This window comes from Camelus ferus, chromosome 7, assembly GCF_009834535.1.
Source record: "Camelus ferus isolate YT-003-E chromosome 7, BCGSAC_Cfer_1.0, whole genome shotgun sequence".
Classification (NCBI taxonomy): Eukaryota; Metazoa; Chordata; class Mammalia; order Artiodactyla; family Camelidae; genus Camelus; species Camelus ferus.
Genome location: NC_045702.1, coordinates 36065689 through 36079785, shown reverse-complemented (window position 1 = coordinate 36079785; position 14097 = coordinate 36065689). Strand labels below are relative to the sequence as shown.

The window sequence follows — 14097 nt, the reverse complement described above, 5'->3', positions numbered from 1 at the left end:
TCTCTGAGATGCTTACGTTCTCCAGTCTGAGAATTCCATCCTCAGTAATCTCCACTGCACAGAGGTCTCCTGACAATAATGGCAGAAGACAGGACAGCTACCAGGGGACACAGTTCAATACAGTTAATCAAAGGCAGAGCTATTTGTGACTCAACTGCTTCTGCGCCACAGCCCAGGGTAAACAACTAGCACATGTATGATGTGTATGTGTGTGACACAAGTATTTCACAAGCCACACAGGTGATGCACTCTGACATGCTCTACTCCATTATATTCCAATTTTTAATGCCATGGCAACCAACTAAATTGATTTCACTACCCCCTAACTAGTGACCTTCGAAAACCTCTATTATAACTTCTATTGTCTTATCATTTTTATCACTTTATAATTTTTACACCTTTTCATATTATATCCCAAATAGAAGAAAGCCATCCAATCTTTTCCAATAACACCCCCAAAGTCACAATATTTTAGTTACCTTCAAAAGGTAAATCGAGTTGAAATGAGACAATCTTCTGTTTAAGGATATCAGCAGCAATACATTTAACTGCTAATATTTAGCTTCTATTTATTTATATCCTCTTTATCTCAAAAAGAAGAACATGCAAGTTATATAAATACAGTATAAAGTAAACGAAAAGTCTTAAGAAAGTGAAGCAAGGGGAAAGACAGTAACTGAGTGCGGAATGAATCAAAGGAACAAGTAAACATAATAAACTAATGCAACACTGTATATCAACTATATTTCAATTAAAAAAAAAAATAAATACAACACAAGCCAGGAAATCTAGTCCACTTGTTCACGCTCAGCTTCTGGCAATCATTGTACCGAGAAAAATATGATCAGTTATGAAGATTTCAGTGTCCATCTGGGAAGAATAAAGCAATTTCTGAGAAACATTTCCAGGCCTCTGGCTGTCCTCCCTGGGGCTGGACTGAATGCCCCTCCCCTCCCGCCACGCGCTCCAAGGGAGGCGAGCAGTCACAGTGGGAACAGGACCCTGGTTCCTGCCTTCACTTTCCACCGACACCCAATGCAAGGGGAAACTTCTGATCACTCTAGGGACTACTGATTGCAACAAAGCCAGGAGGCTTTAGGTCACCCAATTCTCCCTTTTCCTGGAGCATTTTGTATTTACTTCTGTCCCAGCACTGACCACCTTGTTGTAATGAAAACCATTCACCGCGCTACCCCTCCCCTCCCCACCAACCCCAGAAGGTTATCAGTTCCATGTGAAGGACATTGGCTCCTATGCATTTCAGTGAATTTTCCATAAAATTCCATAAAATGAATGCAAAACTTTTCTAGAAGTTCCCAAAAGGAAAAGTGATAGAAGCACAAAGATCTGGACTTGCTTCTTGGTTCTCTGGTTTATTACCCCTGAGATAACTGGCCAAGCCATTTGACTTTTATGATTCAGGTTCTTATCTGTTAACCAAAGCCAATGTTGTTTCCATCACACAGGTTAGTCTTGAAGACGAAATCAGCAATGATGTAATGGGCCTGGCCCAGTTCCTGGCACACAGTAGGTGCTGAAGAAATGTCAGTTTTCCCTTCTCCTGCCAGGGATCTCTAAGACATTGCACTTGCTGCCACAGCTACTGTAGTCTCCACAACTCCCGCCTTCTCCTCCAAGCTCCCTAAAGAATAAAAATCACCCAAGAAGCAGGGCTTCCAAGAGCCATAGAACACTCCGTGCCTACAGAATGCCAGCTTTGAAATTTTTTTTTTTGTCATTGTTTCAATTACTTTAAGCAGAGCTTAGAGGTTGTTCAGGAAAAAAAAAGAAGTCTGAGAAAGGAAAGCTAGACTAAGTCATTAAGTATCAAATAGATGCTTTAACCAAGCAATAAGACAGAGAGATAATTAGGAAATTCACTGCTAGAAGGCAAATGCTGTTGCTAAAACAGAATGCAGAAACATATTTGGTCTTCACTCTTGAATGGGCTAAATATCCCCTTGTTAATACTAAAGTAGCAGTTGTTTGCTTTGCAAACTCTATTTTCATGCATGGTAGGGATGTAAAATTTACACCAGCATGTTTAGCCTTGATCAGAGGAAACATCATTTATACTTTAATTTCCTTAAATATAAGTGTCTCAGATTAAATAACGTGCTGGACCTACCTTTTCTGTGATATAGAAGTTGGAACTATCAGCATGCTGCAGTGCAAAGTATTCGTGGTTGGCAAGGGACCACCTGAAAAATACAAGCATACACTGATCAGAAAAAACAAAAAAGGGTCATTTTCATGTTTACTGTTTCATAGAGTTAGATGAATTAAACACCCTGTGTTTGGAACTGAACCAGGACACAACATACCCACTGTTCAGTGTCTCAAACAAAATGACATTAGCCCCCCTTGTGTTACCGTGAGACCATTTCAGATGTGGACTATCTAGGTCTTATTCCAAGCCTGTTGCTCACCTTTAAGCATTTTATCTTCATGGCTTTGAGGAAGGGGTATTTGAATATAAAGTTACATTTCTCCCTATTATGAAGGAGTGGAGCAGAGATAGGAAAACAAAGGAAATACATGCAATTTAAATTTTTGATAATTGTTACATTTCAATTGCCTCTGTGTTCTACAATGCCCAAATAGGCCACCTGTTGTATACCAGAACATTCTAATTAAGGATCTCAGGTCTTAAATAATTTCCAAGGAATAATCTACTCACAGCTCTGCTTTAAAAAAACAAACAAATACATGCAACTTTCATATGTGTGCACTTTTCCTTTGACTTGCTAGAGCAGCCCCAGAGAAGCAGGCTGGTTCACTATCATTGTGAAGTTCCCAGTGGTAGCACAAACACCACTGACTTGTCTCTTAAATGATTTTATCTTCTGTAGGGACCTGAGTGGCCCTCTCAATTTATACCAGATGAAATGTGTATTTAACCTCAGAAACTTTTTAAACTGCTCCCTGCTGAGCAGGATGAATGAACCACAACTTTTCAAAGTAAATAAAAGCCAATCTCAGTGTGCATGTATCACTCATTCCACACTTTCTGCTCTCTGAGGAGTAGTGATGATATTTGGGTAGAAAAGTCATGGAAATTTTACACAGTGATTCCTGGTATCTCTGGGCGGATCAAGCAGTGACTTCATGAATAATATTTTACAACTGCACAGGAATATTCTATTTCCTTCTCAATTTGTAGACTGGAGTGCCTCAGATAAGTCCTGAGTAAAACTTACCCATCACAGACTTCCTTTATTATTGCAGACAGTGGTTTTTTCTGAAAAATAGAGAAAAAGGAAATACTTTCTGTTAGTTTCATTTCACCATTTTAAGCTTTAAAAAAGAGAAGAGGCTTAAAGAAATATCTAAGCAAGGAGAATTTACATTTGCTATTCTTGGTTGTTGTCGTGAGTCTGTTGTTTTTCTCAAGCCATCATCAACAATATTAATGATTTATCACCTTTGTGGTCTTTTTAAAATTTTTACTTAACATTATTAGCTGAACCAAACGTACATCATATTTACCATAGCCTGATTAAAATCAGGATGAAACATAGCTTTGGTCAAAGACCTCATAGGCGATGACAGCCCCTAAGGTCAGATGATAACCAGAATTCCTCAAGAGTAGTGCATAAATCTGGCAACCAGCAGTTTAGTTTGATGCAAACAAACTTGGATGTGGGATATTTTTATGAGAACGTGTAGCAAATGGAATATGAAGCATGGCGACATCATTCCTACAAAGTGCATAGAACTCCCCCCACCCACCGCCGCCCCACCGTGGCCCCCAGCAAATGCCAATCATGCAGCAGCTTGAACAGGACACCCTCAAGTAACGAGACCATGACACCATGTGCCGTGGTGTCAGCTGCGTGGCTGACTACAGCTGTGCTCCTGGTCTAACAGCCACAGCTGTGCTCTGCCTGCCTGCAGATAGAAAGAATGTAGCAAAGAGACGCGCACAGCTTGCCCAGAGATGTCGAAACTCTCTGCTTTGGATGCAAACAGACCCCGGCTGTCTCCTGGGATGGGCAGTAGTGTGTCAACCAAAAGAACACATCACAGATGAGAAACAAATGGGGAAGGGAAATCAAAGAAATACAACACATGGTCCTGGATTTTCAGATACATCCATAAAAATGTATCTAAACATGTTCTCCTCCTGTCCTTCTGAAGGGCACTGTGGTCTGGGGAAAGGAATTCTGAATCAAGGAGAATCAATTCAAATCCCAACTGCGTCAACTCATCTGCAGTGAGACCTATAATTTCCTTAATTTGCTGAACCTCAACTAGTTCATCTGTAAAATGGGCATCTTATTGATGAAACTTGGCCTCTGTACCCTGCTTACTGAATTGAGACTCAAGGACAGAGTTTTGCATGAAGTAGAAAAGGCAGCTTTATTTCTTTCCCAGGCAAAGAAGGTCACAGTACGCTAATGCCTCTAAGTCTGTGAGCCTGCTGGGGAGAGAAGGCAGGGGTTTTTTATAAGTTTAAAGGTTCAAGAGGCAGAACTAGTTTCGACAGAGATCCCATACAGGGTAAAAAAAAAATTGTTGCAAAGTTGTTCTTGCTTTTGCAGATGCAGTTGTCCCTTTCCCTCTGCTGGGTATGAAGTCCACCTCCGGCTTTGGGACTCTCTTAATATTCTTGTTCCTACAACAAAGGATGCATAGGAAGGGGCTCCATGGAAAAGAGCTCTAGAGAAAAACTTGTGCAGTTTAAAGTCAGGTTGATAAATGTTTTTAGCCTTTTAAGCATGCTGAGGCCTGCGACCTCCTGCTGCAGGCTGAAGCCTACAGCTCGAACAGCAGGATATAAAGAAACCACAAGTGGTCAAAAGGAGGGCAGTGGGGGCAAGAGCATGGCACTGAGCATGATCTCCACACACAGCACCACGAAGGGATTGGGTAAACCACCCAAGCCTCCCTCCTCTCCAGCCCAACCCTGGTCAGCAAGGGCATGAGAACAGCTCCTTGAAACCACTGTACAGTTAAGCAGTTACAAACACCATTACAGATACCAGATGGTCACCAATGATGCCAATAGGGTCCTGCTCGGTTACAATTGGACCTACTCACCCCTCAGGGCTGTTATAAGAGTTAAATTAAATGAGAATTAATCCAAATGAGAAAAGACTCAGAAAAGGGTTAGGGCTCCACTTCCTTACCCTCTCCTGTCACTAGAAGAGCCCCATTTCCTCCTTGCATCCTTGCCCTCGGACTCCATGCTGCCAGGTATGCCCTCTTGGTTAATTCTGAACACTATTCATAGTCCTTTCTACTGGGATCTAGCCCCTGATTAAACTTGAACTCAGTCCTCAGTGTTCCTCCAATGCTCTCCCTCCCACTGGAGCTCTAGCTTCTATGAATAAGTCCACCAGCTTGTGTTCAAAAGAGTGTCTACCTACAACTATAAACACAGTAGGGAGAAGAGGGACCTGGAGTTGTTGACAGGTGGAAAGATGGTGGGTAATCCTGACATCCTGAGTTGGTCTCCTTTAGAATAAGATTAGAAAAGGAGATGAGGTTCTACAGTGAGGATACCTGTTATAAAATTCCGAGGTCTTTGCAAGAACTTGTCCATTGTTTATGGCTTTAGCTGTGAGTTGAGGGGCAAATGTGTTCTCACAACCAAAGGACAAAAGAACTGTCTAAGAACCAAACTTTTCCTATAAGATGAGGATTTTGTACTTCTAGCTGCCAGAGACCTCTCCAGACTATCAGTATTTCATGAGGATCTACTGGTCTTCTCGCTCCCTAATCTTATTCCTTGCACCCTCAAAACTGAAATATAAATACCAGGGCTGGATTGAAAGGACCAATCAGGCCAAGAAAGTATTGCTACTGATGTAGGAGAAGGCATTCGGAATTAGAATTCTTAGTCAAGGTAACTTAGAGGAATTTCTTGGATTTTAATTCAGATCTGATTCATAGATTCAGAATCAAATTTGAAAAGACAGAAGTCTATGGGCTTCTAGAACTATTATATCTAGAACATTCTGAAGTTGGATATATGAAAGGAGTAAAGAAAATGGAAGAACAAAGCTTAGAGATTTAACACAGAAAGATTAAAAGAAAACTTTAAACCACAGAGGAAAAGAAATCACAGTTAACTGAACACAGTGCACTTACAATGCAGCCTCACCAATTAAAATGAATGTTATGTAAGGACAGGGCTGGTCCCATGGCCTGCTTCCTACACCTGTCCCCTCCATTCTTTGTCTGTTCCAATGAAATGTTGGCCCCCACCACCCAAACCTAATTCCAATGACTTTTCATGATTCTCATCTCCCTTAATCCATTCACTTATTTGACAATGTCAACAATACCTTTTTTTTTGAAACCCTCTCTCCAGAGCTGCAATATTTCCTTCATTTGCCTACAGTTATAACCAATAATCCAAGAGATTCTTCATTGTTTCTCTTTTACCTCTAGCTTCCTAACTCCAAATTTCTGTTCCTATCTCTTCTGTTTTCACTTAATTGGGCAATTCCTCATTCCCTTCAACTGCCCTAAGTCGGTAGTCTGGTCCCAAACACTCTTGAAATCTCTGATAGTTTGTTAGAAACAGCAAGTTAACTCTCCTGCAAGCATGTCATTAAATATATAAAGAAAGAACATCACTCTCACCGTTCCCTACCCATCAATTCACCCCAATAAAAATCAAGCCCCCCTCAAAATCCCTCTACCCTGGCCATGACTTCTCTGTCTCATTATCACACCACTACAGCCCAGAGCATCATTAACCTTTATTTCTCTACTCTCCAGGGCTGGTTTGTTACAAGATTATGTATGTATTTTCCTCTGTGACATTCACATCATTACTTCTCACCTCCTCCTAACTACCCTTCTAAAATCGTGACACTCATTCTGACTCCTACGAGATGAATAGTTCCCCAGTCCCATTGCCCTTAATTTTGCTTCTTCAGCCTCAGTGCCTTTCCTGAATACCAGCCCATCATTACTAGCACTAACTACTTGCCATGAATTTCCAATCAAATGCTCCACTGGCCTATCAAACTCAGATTCCTATCTTTCATTAGTTCCTGCACTCCACTTGCCTACTTCGGGCAGTTCTCCCATGTACATTTCTGGAGAACATATCCTTGCCTTCTCTGTTCTGTGATACACACATTTACAGGATACCGAGTCTCATCATTACTTTCTCCACAACCTCTCTCCCTTTTATCCTTTGCAGACCTTACTACCACCTTTGGCTCCTCTACACTGTACACCAGAAATTGACACAACATTGTAAACTGACTAGACTTCAACAAACAAGCAAAAAAGTTCTCAGGGTCTTGACACCAGATCCCTGCAAATAGATTTTTGCATTTCCAGTTTCTTTCTCTCCAATCCCCACATTAACGCTAATTAGGCAAAGTAGACTATCTCCACAAACTTTGCTCATGTCATTTTTTTGCTCCAATATCCTCCATAAATCCCCAGTGACCATCACATATAGCATAAATCCCTTAGCTTGTCACCCAAGGCCTTCCACAATCTGGTCTCAAGCTATCAACTTTTCTACTAATGTTGTACATGTTTCCCATGCTTCTGGATTGGTGGATGATCCACCCTCCCAGAAAAAAATCACACCTCCAAACTTTCACTTTATGCCATTGTTGAAATGTCCCTCTCCTCCTTTCTGTTCCAACGCTAACAATGAACTCTTACCTACCATTAATCTCCATGTCAAAGCCACCTCCTCGAAGCAGATGTCCCTGATCAGTCCTTCTCTGTACTGAGCACATTAAATGAATCACTCCTAAGGACTTAGGATATTTGTCTTATCTTCTTGATCCTTAAGAATGAGGCATCTTAATTCACCTTAGGGAGCTTCTCCACCCCTTATACTAGTTACATACACGCTAACAGGATCCAAGAGGAACTGCAATACTTCTGTTAAATGGAAAATTCACACATTCATTAACTTTCAAAAACAAAAATAAAAGGTTTGACTGTAAAGAAAAACCATGTCGAAGGATGGCCTGGATTAATCACCACACATCCCACTTCCTACCATGTAAACCACTGCTGGGTGTCCTAAAGCAGCTGCTTGGACGCATGAAGGCTGTCACTACTCCCCACACAGACCACTCTGTGAGTCACAGCTTGGAAGAGTACTGAGCCAGCCAGCCGATGAAGAGTGTAATTCAACAAGTGATAAAACAGATACTAATCGAAGGACTGTCACCGTTTGTTAGTAAGGTCACACAGGTGAGCGGGACTACTCTCAGAAACAGGGACTGAACAAGATACCCCAAATCCACTCTTCTGGTAGTGCTTTTCTCACTTCCTATATAAAACCCTCAATTTGACGTGAGCCCCTTGCCTGACTCAAATTCCAAGCCACATGCCGGCTCTGCCTATGTTTTAGTTGACATTTGCTCAGGTTACATAAGATGTTTCTGTCTCTCTGCCCAATTCTCTGAGATTTGGGAGCAGGGGGACAAGCACAACACCTTGGTAGCTTTTTGTAGACCCACATAATAATTTGCCTTTCACTTCGCTGAGAGAAAAGCCCAGGAAAAAAGAAAATTTAATCTGAAAGGATGAAAACGTGTACTTCCTCCTTTGACTCCATAAATCCTAAAGGAACTAAAAATAAATTCTAAACTCTATTTGAAGATATCTGGATTTAGAATATTGAGACAAAATTATTTGAATTGCCTGAGGATGTTTTCATAACTTATCCAAATCGATACTAAATCCCTTTAGCTTTTTTGTTTTGAAGGTCAAAACTACCTTCTTGGACTCAGCACTGAGCTGAGATGGGAAAAGCAGGAATGTTTTTAAGGATAACCTGGAGGGCTGCACAGTTACCAGATTTCTACGTGCAGGGGATCGGGGATTATGTGCACTCTCTACCCCGTTCCCTTTAACGGTGAGGTCACTCATCTTGAATACGAAAGTATTCTTCTCTTTACATTGATCTAGGAAAATTTTAATGATGGCACACATATTTTTATTTGTCAGACAAACTATGCATTTCCATATGAATTTGACTGGCAAAATACCATGTGCCAACAGTTACATTCAATGAATATGCTTTTGTGGTTGCTTTTTGGAAATTTATTCTTCCCTTTTTATTTTAACTCTTATTCCCCCTAAGGATTCCTTTATTCAACTTAATTTACCAAAGACAGCAAGTCCAGAAAGCAAATTTTCCTATACAAATAGATTTGTTTATCTGCTTTTCATAAAATCACCTACATTCCTGAGAATGGCCAAATTCTCTAGCAATTCATTTGTAATCTATGTCTGACAATCTTCTCTTCTCTCTCTAGTCCTTAAAGTGGGTGTTTGCTTTCCTTTCTATATTCTCTCATTTGCCCTTAATAAAATTCCAGTATCATAAATTTCTGAATCTGAGCCTCCCCTGGCCCCAACCCCTCTTCTTAGAGCTGGACCTGCACTCCCAACAAACCCTGGTGCAGATCCACGTGGGTATCCTGCCACCCCTTCAAGACGAACCCTTCATCTTCTTCCTCACTAAACCAGATCCTCTTCTTGCTTCGCTTTTATAGCAAAAAAAAAAAAAAAAAAAAAAAGATCACCTTCCCACCCAGAGCTCATGGTTCCCTTCAGGCATGAGAGAACCCCAAGAAGAAGCATCCTTGGGAGTCCCCAGATGTTTATTTCAGAGGTGATGGAGTCCAGCCTGCCTTGAGGCGTCTTCCCGGACACGGCCCAGCTGTTGTCCCTCGTCAGCGCCCCTCCCTACCACGCCCCTGATGAGGAGAGTTCCTATGCAACCACCTGCTCCCGTCCATCGACAAGGCACCCCACTTGGGGATCTCACCCAGCCCAAATGTATCTTCCCCTGACTATGAGTGCTTGAATGACTTTAGGAAATGACTTCCTGGGATTGAGCCCCAACTTCTGCAGTCTCTGGTTTTGTAACCTTCAGTTTATTACCTCTCCTCTCAATGCTTCCATTGTCTTTTCTGAAAATAAAAGCAGTACCGCGCACATTGTAGGGTAGTGAATATTAACCGAGATGATGTATGTAAAAACATTGGAATAGCACCTGGTACATGGGAAGGCACTGAATATGTGTTACCTATGAATAGGTTCTTTCATTTCTTACATCCTGCTTGGACATTCTGCAGGTACTTTTTTAAAAAAGTTGGTTAAAGAAATTAAATAAATGAATGAATGTATATCCATTTCTTCCTTCTTCCTCCAGTGCCTCCAGCCCTCAGTGCTGTCTTTGGCACCCATCTCATCCTATTCTTTATTCTTCAGCTCAGTTTTGTTTTCTTCTGCCGACCAGATTCTACTTTTTTGGAGGCAGACATTGCCCCCGAGACACCTCTGTCACCTTCCAAGAGAGTGGCTGCTAGGCCACGAGGTGTGTATTTGGGAGTGTTTTTTTTTTTTTTTTAAGAATTAAGAATTTATTTATTGAGACTCTCAGCTTCCTTCCCTTTCTTCTGGTCTCTTCTGACTGCCTCTGAAGCCCAGGAAGGAGCTGAAAATGGAAGACAGCGACAGGAAAACAGAAGGAATCTCCAATCACCACTACGCACCCACCTGTCCATAGGGCCATCATTGTGCAGCCCTTTAATTGCAAAACCATTTACCACAAAGACAGAAACCTTCTGGTCCTAGACTATTAAAAAGCCTTTCTCTAGTGCTTTAAAAGAATGTGACAGATGCTTTGTTTTGACATTTTGAGGTGGTACAGCACAGCACTGGGGATTTTACTTTGCTTTTATAGACGGAAATTCATTGAACATATTCTGCACAGCAGTTATGAGTAATGTTGGCCCAGAGAGAAAAGAAAGCCAGCTTCCAAATGTCAGGACACCTCTGAGAAGGGATATGCATGTTGACTACGACTTAGCCTACAATGTGACTTGGAGAAACTTTAATGTGCAATAACCCATCTAGTTCCCGGAGGTGCCTCCTGACACAGTGTCAGTGACACCAGTCATTTTATAACAGCTTTATTCTTCCTCCAAAGAGCCTGATGACTAATCTCCATGCTTCTGAGTCATAAACCTTCAGTATGGAGGAATCTGATGTGTCCTGAGAGGTGTGTATACATATTCTGTTTTCCTAATAGCATCCTAAATAATCTGAAAATTAATGACAAAACCACGTTTTCCTGAGGCAAATTTAGCTGGTTCTTGGAAAGCAAGTATTTTGACAACAGTTCCAATGTGAATCATTGACACAAGATTCCAGTAATTGTCAGAAATGACAAAGATGCTCACAACTGCATCTCCAAAGTAGTAAAACCATGTATCACATTAATTTTAAAAATTGAAAGATGACAGGCTATGCCAACTTTCCTTGACGAATGATTTGTTTCAAAAATGGTTTATTAAAAATGACTTGTTTCAAGCTTCAGGAAACTAATTAAATACCAGATTTAGAAAGCAAAGTACAATCTTTTCATCATAAAAATCTCTGGACTATGTAAATGAGCAAAAACAAAAATAATTAGTACTCTTATGTATTCGTGGGTTACAGACAAGTCGAAATACCTTTCTCTGGGAGGTATTCTGATATACTTCTACTCAGGAGAAACTGCATTTCCCTTCAATTGGAAAGGAAACTGCAATTTTAGAAAATGACAAAAATATAGAGATGAACGAGGCAAAAATGAAGCCCTACTCATAGCAATTATCTATTGTGAGTCTCCTTCCTTGTCCTTGACTATTTTATATTATCCTAATATCAAGGTTGCTATGGTTATAAAACAGCAAAAAAATTTTTTCCCCAAATTGCAGTATCTCAGGCAGCAACAACAACAAATTTCCTAATTCTTATATCCCTCTCTACCTTCCTTAATGTCTGTCTTTTCCAAGAAGTACTCCCAGAGGATGCTAGCCTGGCTGGCGTGCCATTTTCCTCCACCACACCCTTGCAGTCATGTCCTCTTTTATGCAGAAATGAGTGATTCACACTGTGAGTCAATTCAAGTCTTAAGGTCTGCCCACCTTGATGCCTGTGCAATAGCCGTCTTATTTATGTCAAGTTCATATGTGGAAGGCTAATCCTATTTATGTACATGATATAAAAGTAAAAAGTCAGACAGGCTTGGTAGGATAAAGAAATGATTCTGCTGATTCTGATGGATAGGGTACTATCAGACCAGGTGAGTGGCGATAAGAAAGCCAGATAAGCTCTGAAGGCAAAGTAGGGCTCAAGTTCGATTTAAATACAGGTTCATGAAGGTTTATCAACTGCAAAGAAACGGACTGGCAGTCGGGCAGCAGTCAAAAGAACACCAATAGGAACCAGTAGCAAAGGGAGTATTAAGAAGTGAGTTTCCTTTTTAAATTTAGTTTTCCCCCCTTTTACTTGTTACTTCTTATACTTTGTCATGGAGCTGGTTTTCTTGTTTGTGAGTGGATGCACTAATGCCACTCTTTCTTGAGTGGTAATGGATGTGCTGAGACAACTGCCAGCAAGTAGTGGAGGAACATGGGCTTCCAAGTCTCAAATATACGTCTCATGAGTGTGACCACGGCCACCAGAGGCGGGACCGCAGCCTTAGAACAATAACACAGGCTCTCCTGGAAGGGTCTGGAATATGCAAACAATGGCCACAACCTCATGCACTTTCCAAAACTGTGCTACCTTTGACACATCATCAACCCAGACTTTCATTATCTATCATCACTTGGCCAGCCCTTCTGGTAATAACGATAATAGCAATAGCTACTATGTATTGAGTGACTACCATATACCTCCTACAAGATGATATTACTAAGTCTATATTACAAATGAGAACATCATATGAGGATTTTGAGATGCTAAGAAGCTTGCTCAAAGCCTCATAGCATGTGGGGCAAAGCCAGAATTTGAACCCAACCTATATAATTCCAGAACACTTGCTCTTAACTCTATTCCCCATTGGCATATTGGCAACCATGAAAAATAAGCTCAAGGGCCCAGAGCTAACACCTAAGGGGAAGGCAGTGGAATTCTGAGCATCTTCATTCCTGGTACATAGTGAGTTCTTGAAAAACGTTATTTAAGGCACAGTGCTATAGCACTACCGTGAGAACAGATGATGTTGCCTCATGCATTATCTACATAAATTATGATGAAATCCTAAGTTAACACTGAAACTTTTGATGCCCAAGGGAAAGAACTTTCTGCTCCAGCTCCTGTCTCACTTTAGATGCTGAGTTTAACACCTCCAGCCCTGACCTCACTGTAGTCCCTTTCTGTCTCAGGCCATTTTGAGTGTGTATCTTTCCATAACCACAAATTCCAATCTTACTCCAAAGTTCTCTTTCCCAATTTTCAGCTTCTATTCATCTTTTTCTAGTTGGCCAGAAAAGAACTTTGCAATCAACATTACATCTTTCCTCTCCTTCGCACTATTGTTTGTTCCTCAGTCCTGCCAAGTCAACCTCAGAGGTGATTCTCTAAACCTTCTTTATTCTGCCTGTAGGTACAGAGAAACAATTAAAAAATAGATGCTATTTGGATGGCTTAGGGCACTTTTTGACGAAGGCATGGTAAGTGGATGTTCATGTTGCATACGGAGGAGCTGACAATGTCACATGCATGAGAGAGAGTGGCTAGAAAAGCAAGCTAGAGGCAAAAAAATGTCTAAATCCCATACATAACTCTGGATGATTTGAACCCATAACAGGTTTTTAAGCAGGAAAGTGACATAGTCAAATGCGCATTTTCTAATGAAAGGTGGTTACGTTGGAGGCCAAGAGCCCAGCTAGGTAAACAAGTTGGCCAGTGTATCAAAACCCAAAGGAAATTTGAAAGGAGGTCCAACCAACAGAGAGGCTGCCTTATTTTCCTGTACCCATTTGTAAGGTTTTCATGAAGAACAAGTCCACCTGAACATTCCTCCACTAGTGTTTTCTATCTTGGTAGCTGTCACCACCATTTGCCCAGGTGTTCACAAGAAATATCATTATCGTCCTTAATATTTTGCTCTCCTTTACCTCCATATAATCAACCATCGATTTCCTGTCTTCTCATATATCTTGATGAGACTTATGTCTCACCTCTTTCTGCCTCCGCTGGCTGCCACTGTCCTAGGTCACGGCAAGATCATTTCTCACCTGGGCTACTGCAAGAGCTATCTAACTAATCTCTCTTATTTCATCTTACTTCTTACAAAACAGTTCTCAAATTCTGACC

The 14097-nt window shown here is 41.0% G+C and overlaps 1 protein-coding gene across 9 annotated transcripts in view; it reads right to left on the bottom strand.

The window, feature by feature from the left end:
* Positions 1–14097, bottom strand: part of ELMO1 (engulfment and cell motility 1) — a 491925-nt gene that overhangs the window by 379574 nt on the left and 98254 nt on the right. For all 9 annotated transcript variants that reach the window (XM_032483695.1, XM_032483693.1, XM_032483692.1 and 6 more), the window contains 2 exons: positions 3201–3241; positions 2129–2201 (listed from right to left, as the gene is read on the bottom strand). In XM_032483695.1, coding sequence (XP_032339586.1) covers positions 2129–2201; positions 3201–3241 — 114 coding nt within the window. The remainder of the gene's footprint in view (positions 1–2128; positions 2202–3200; positions 3242–14097) is intronic.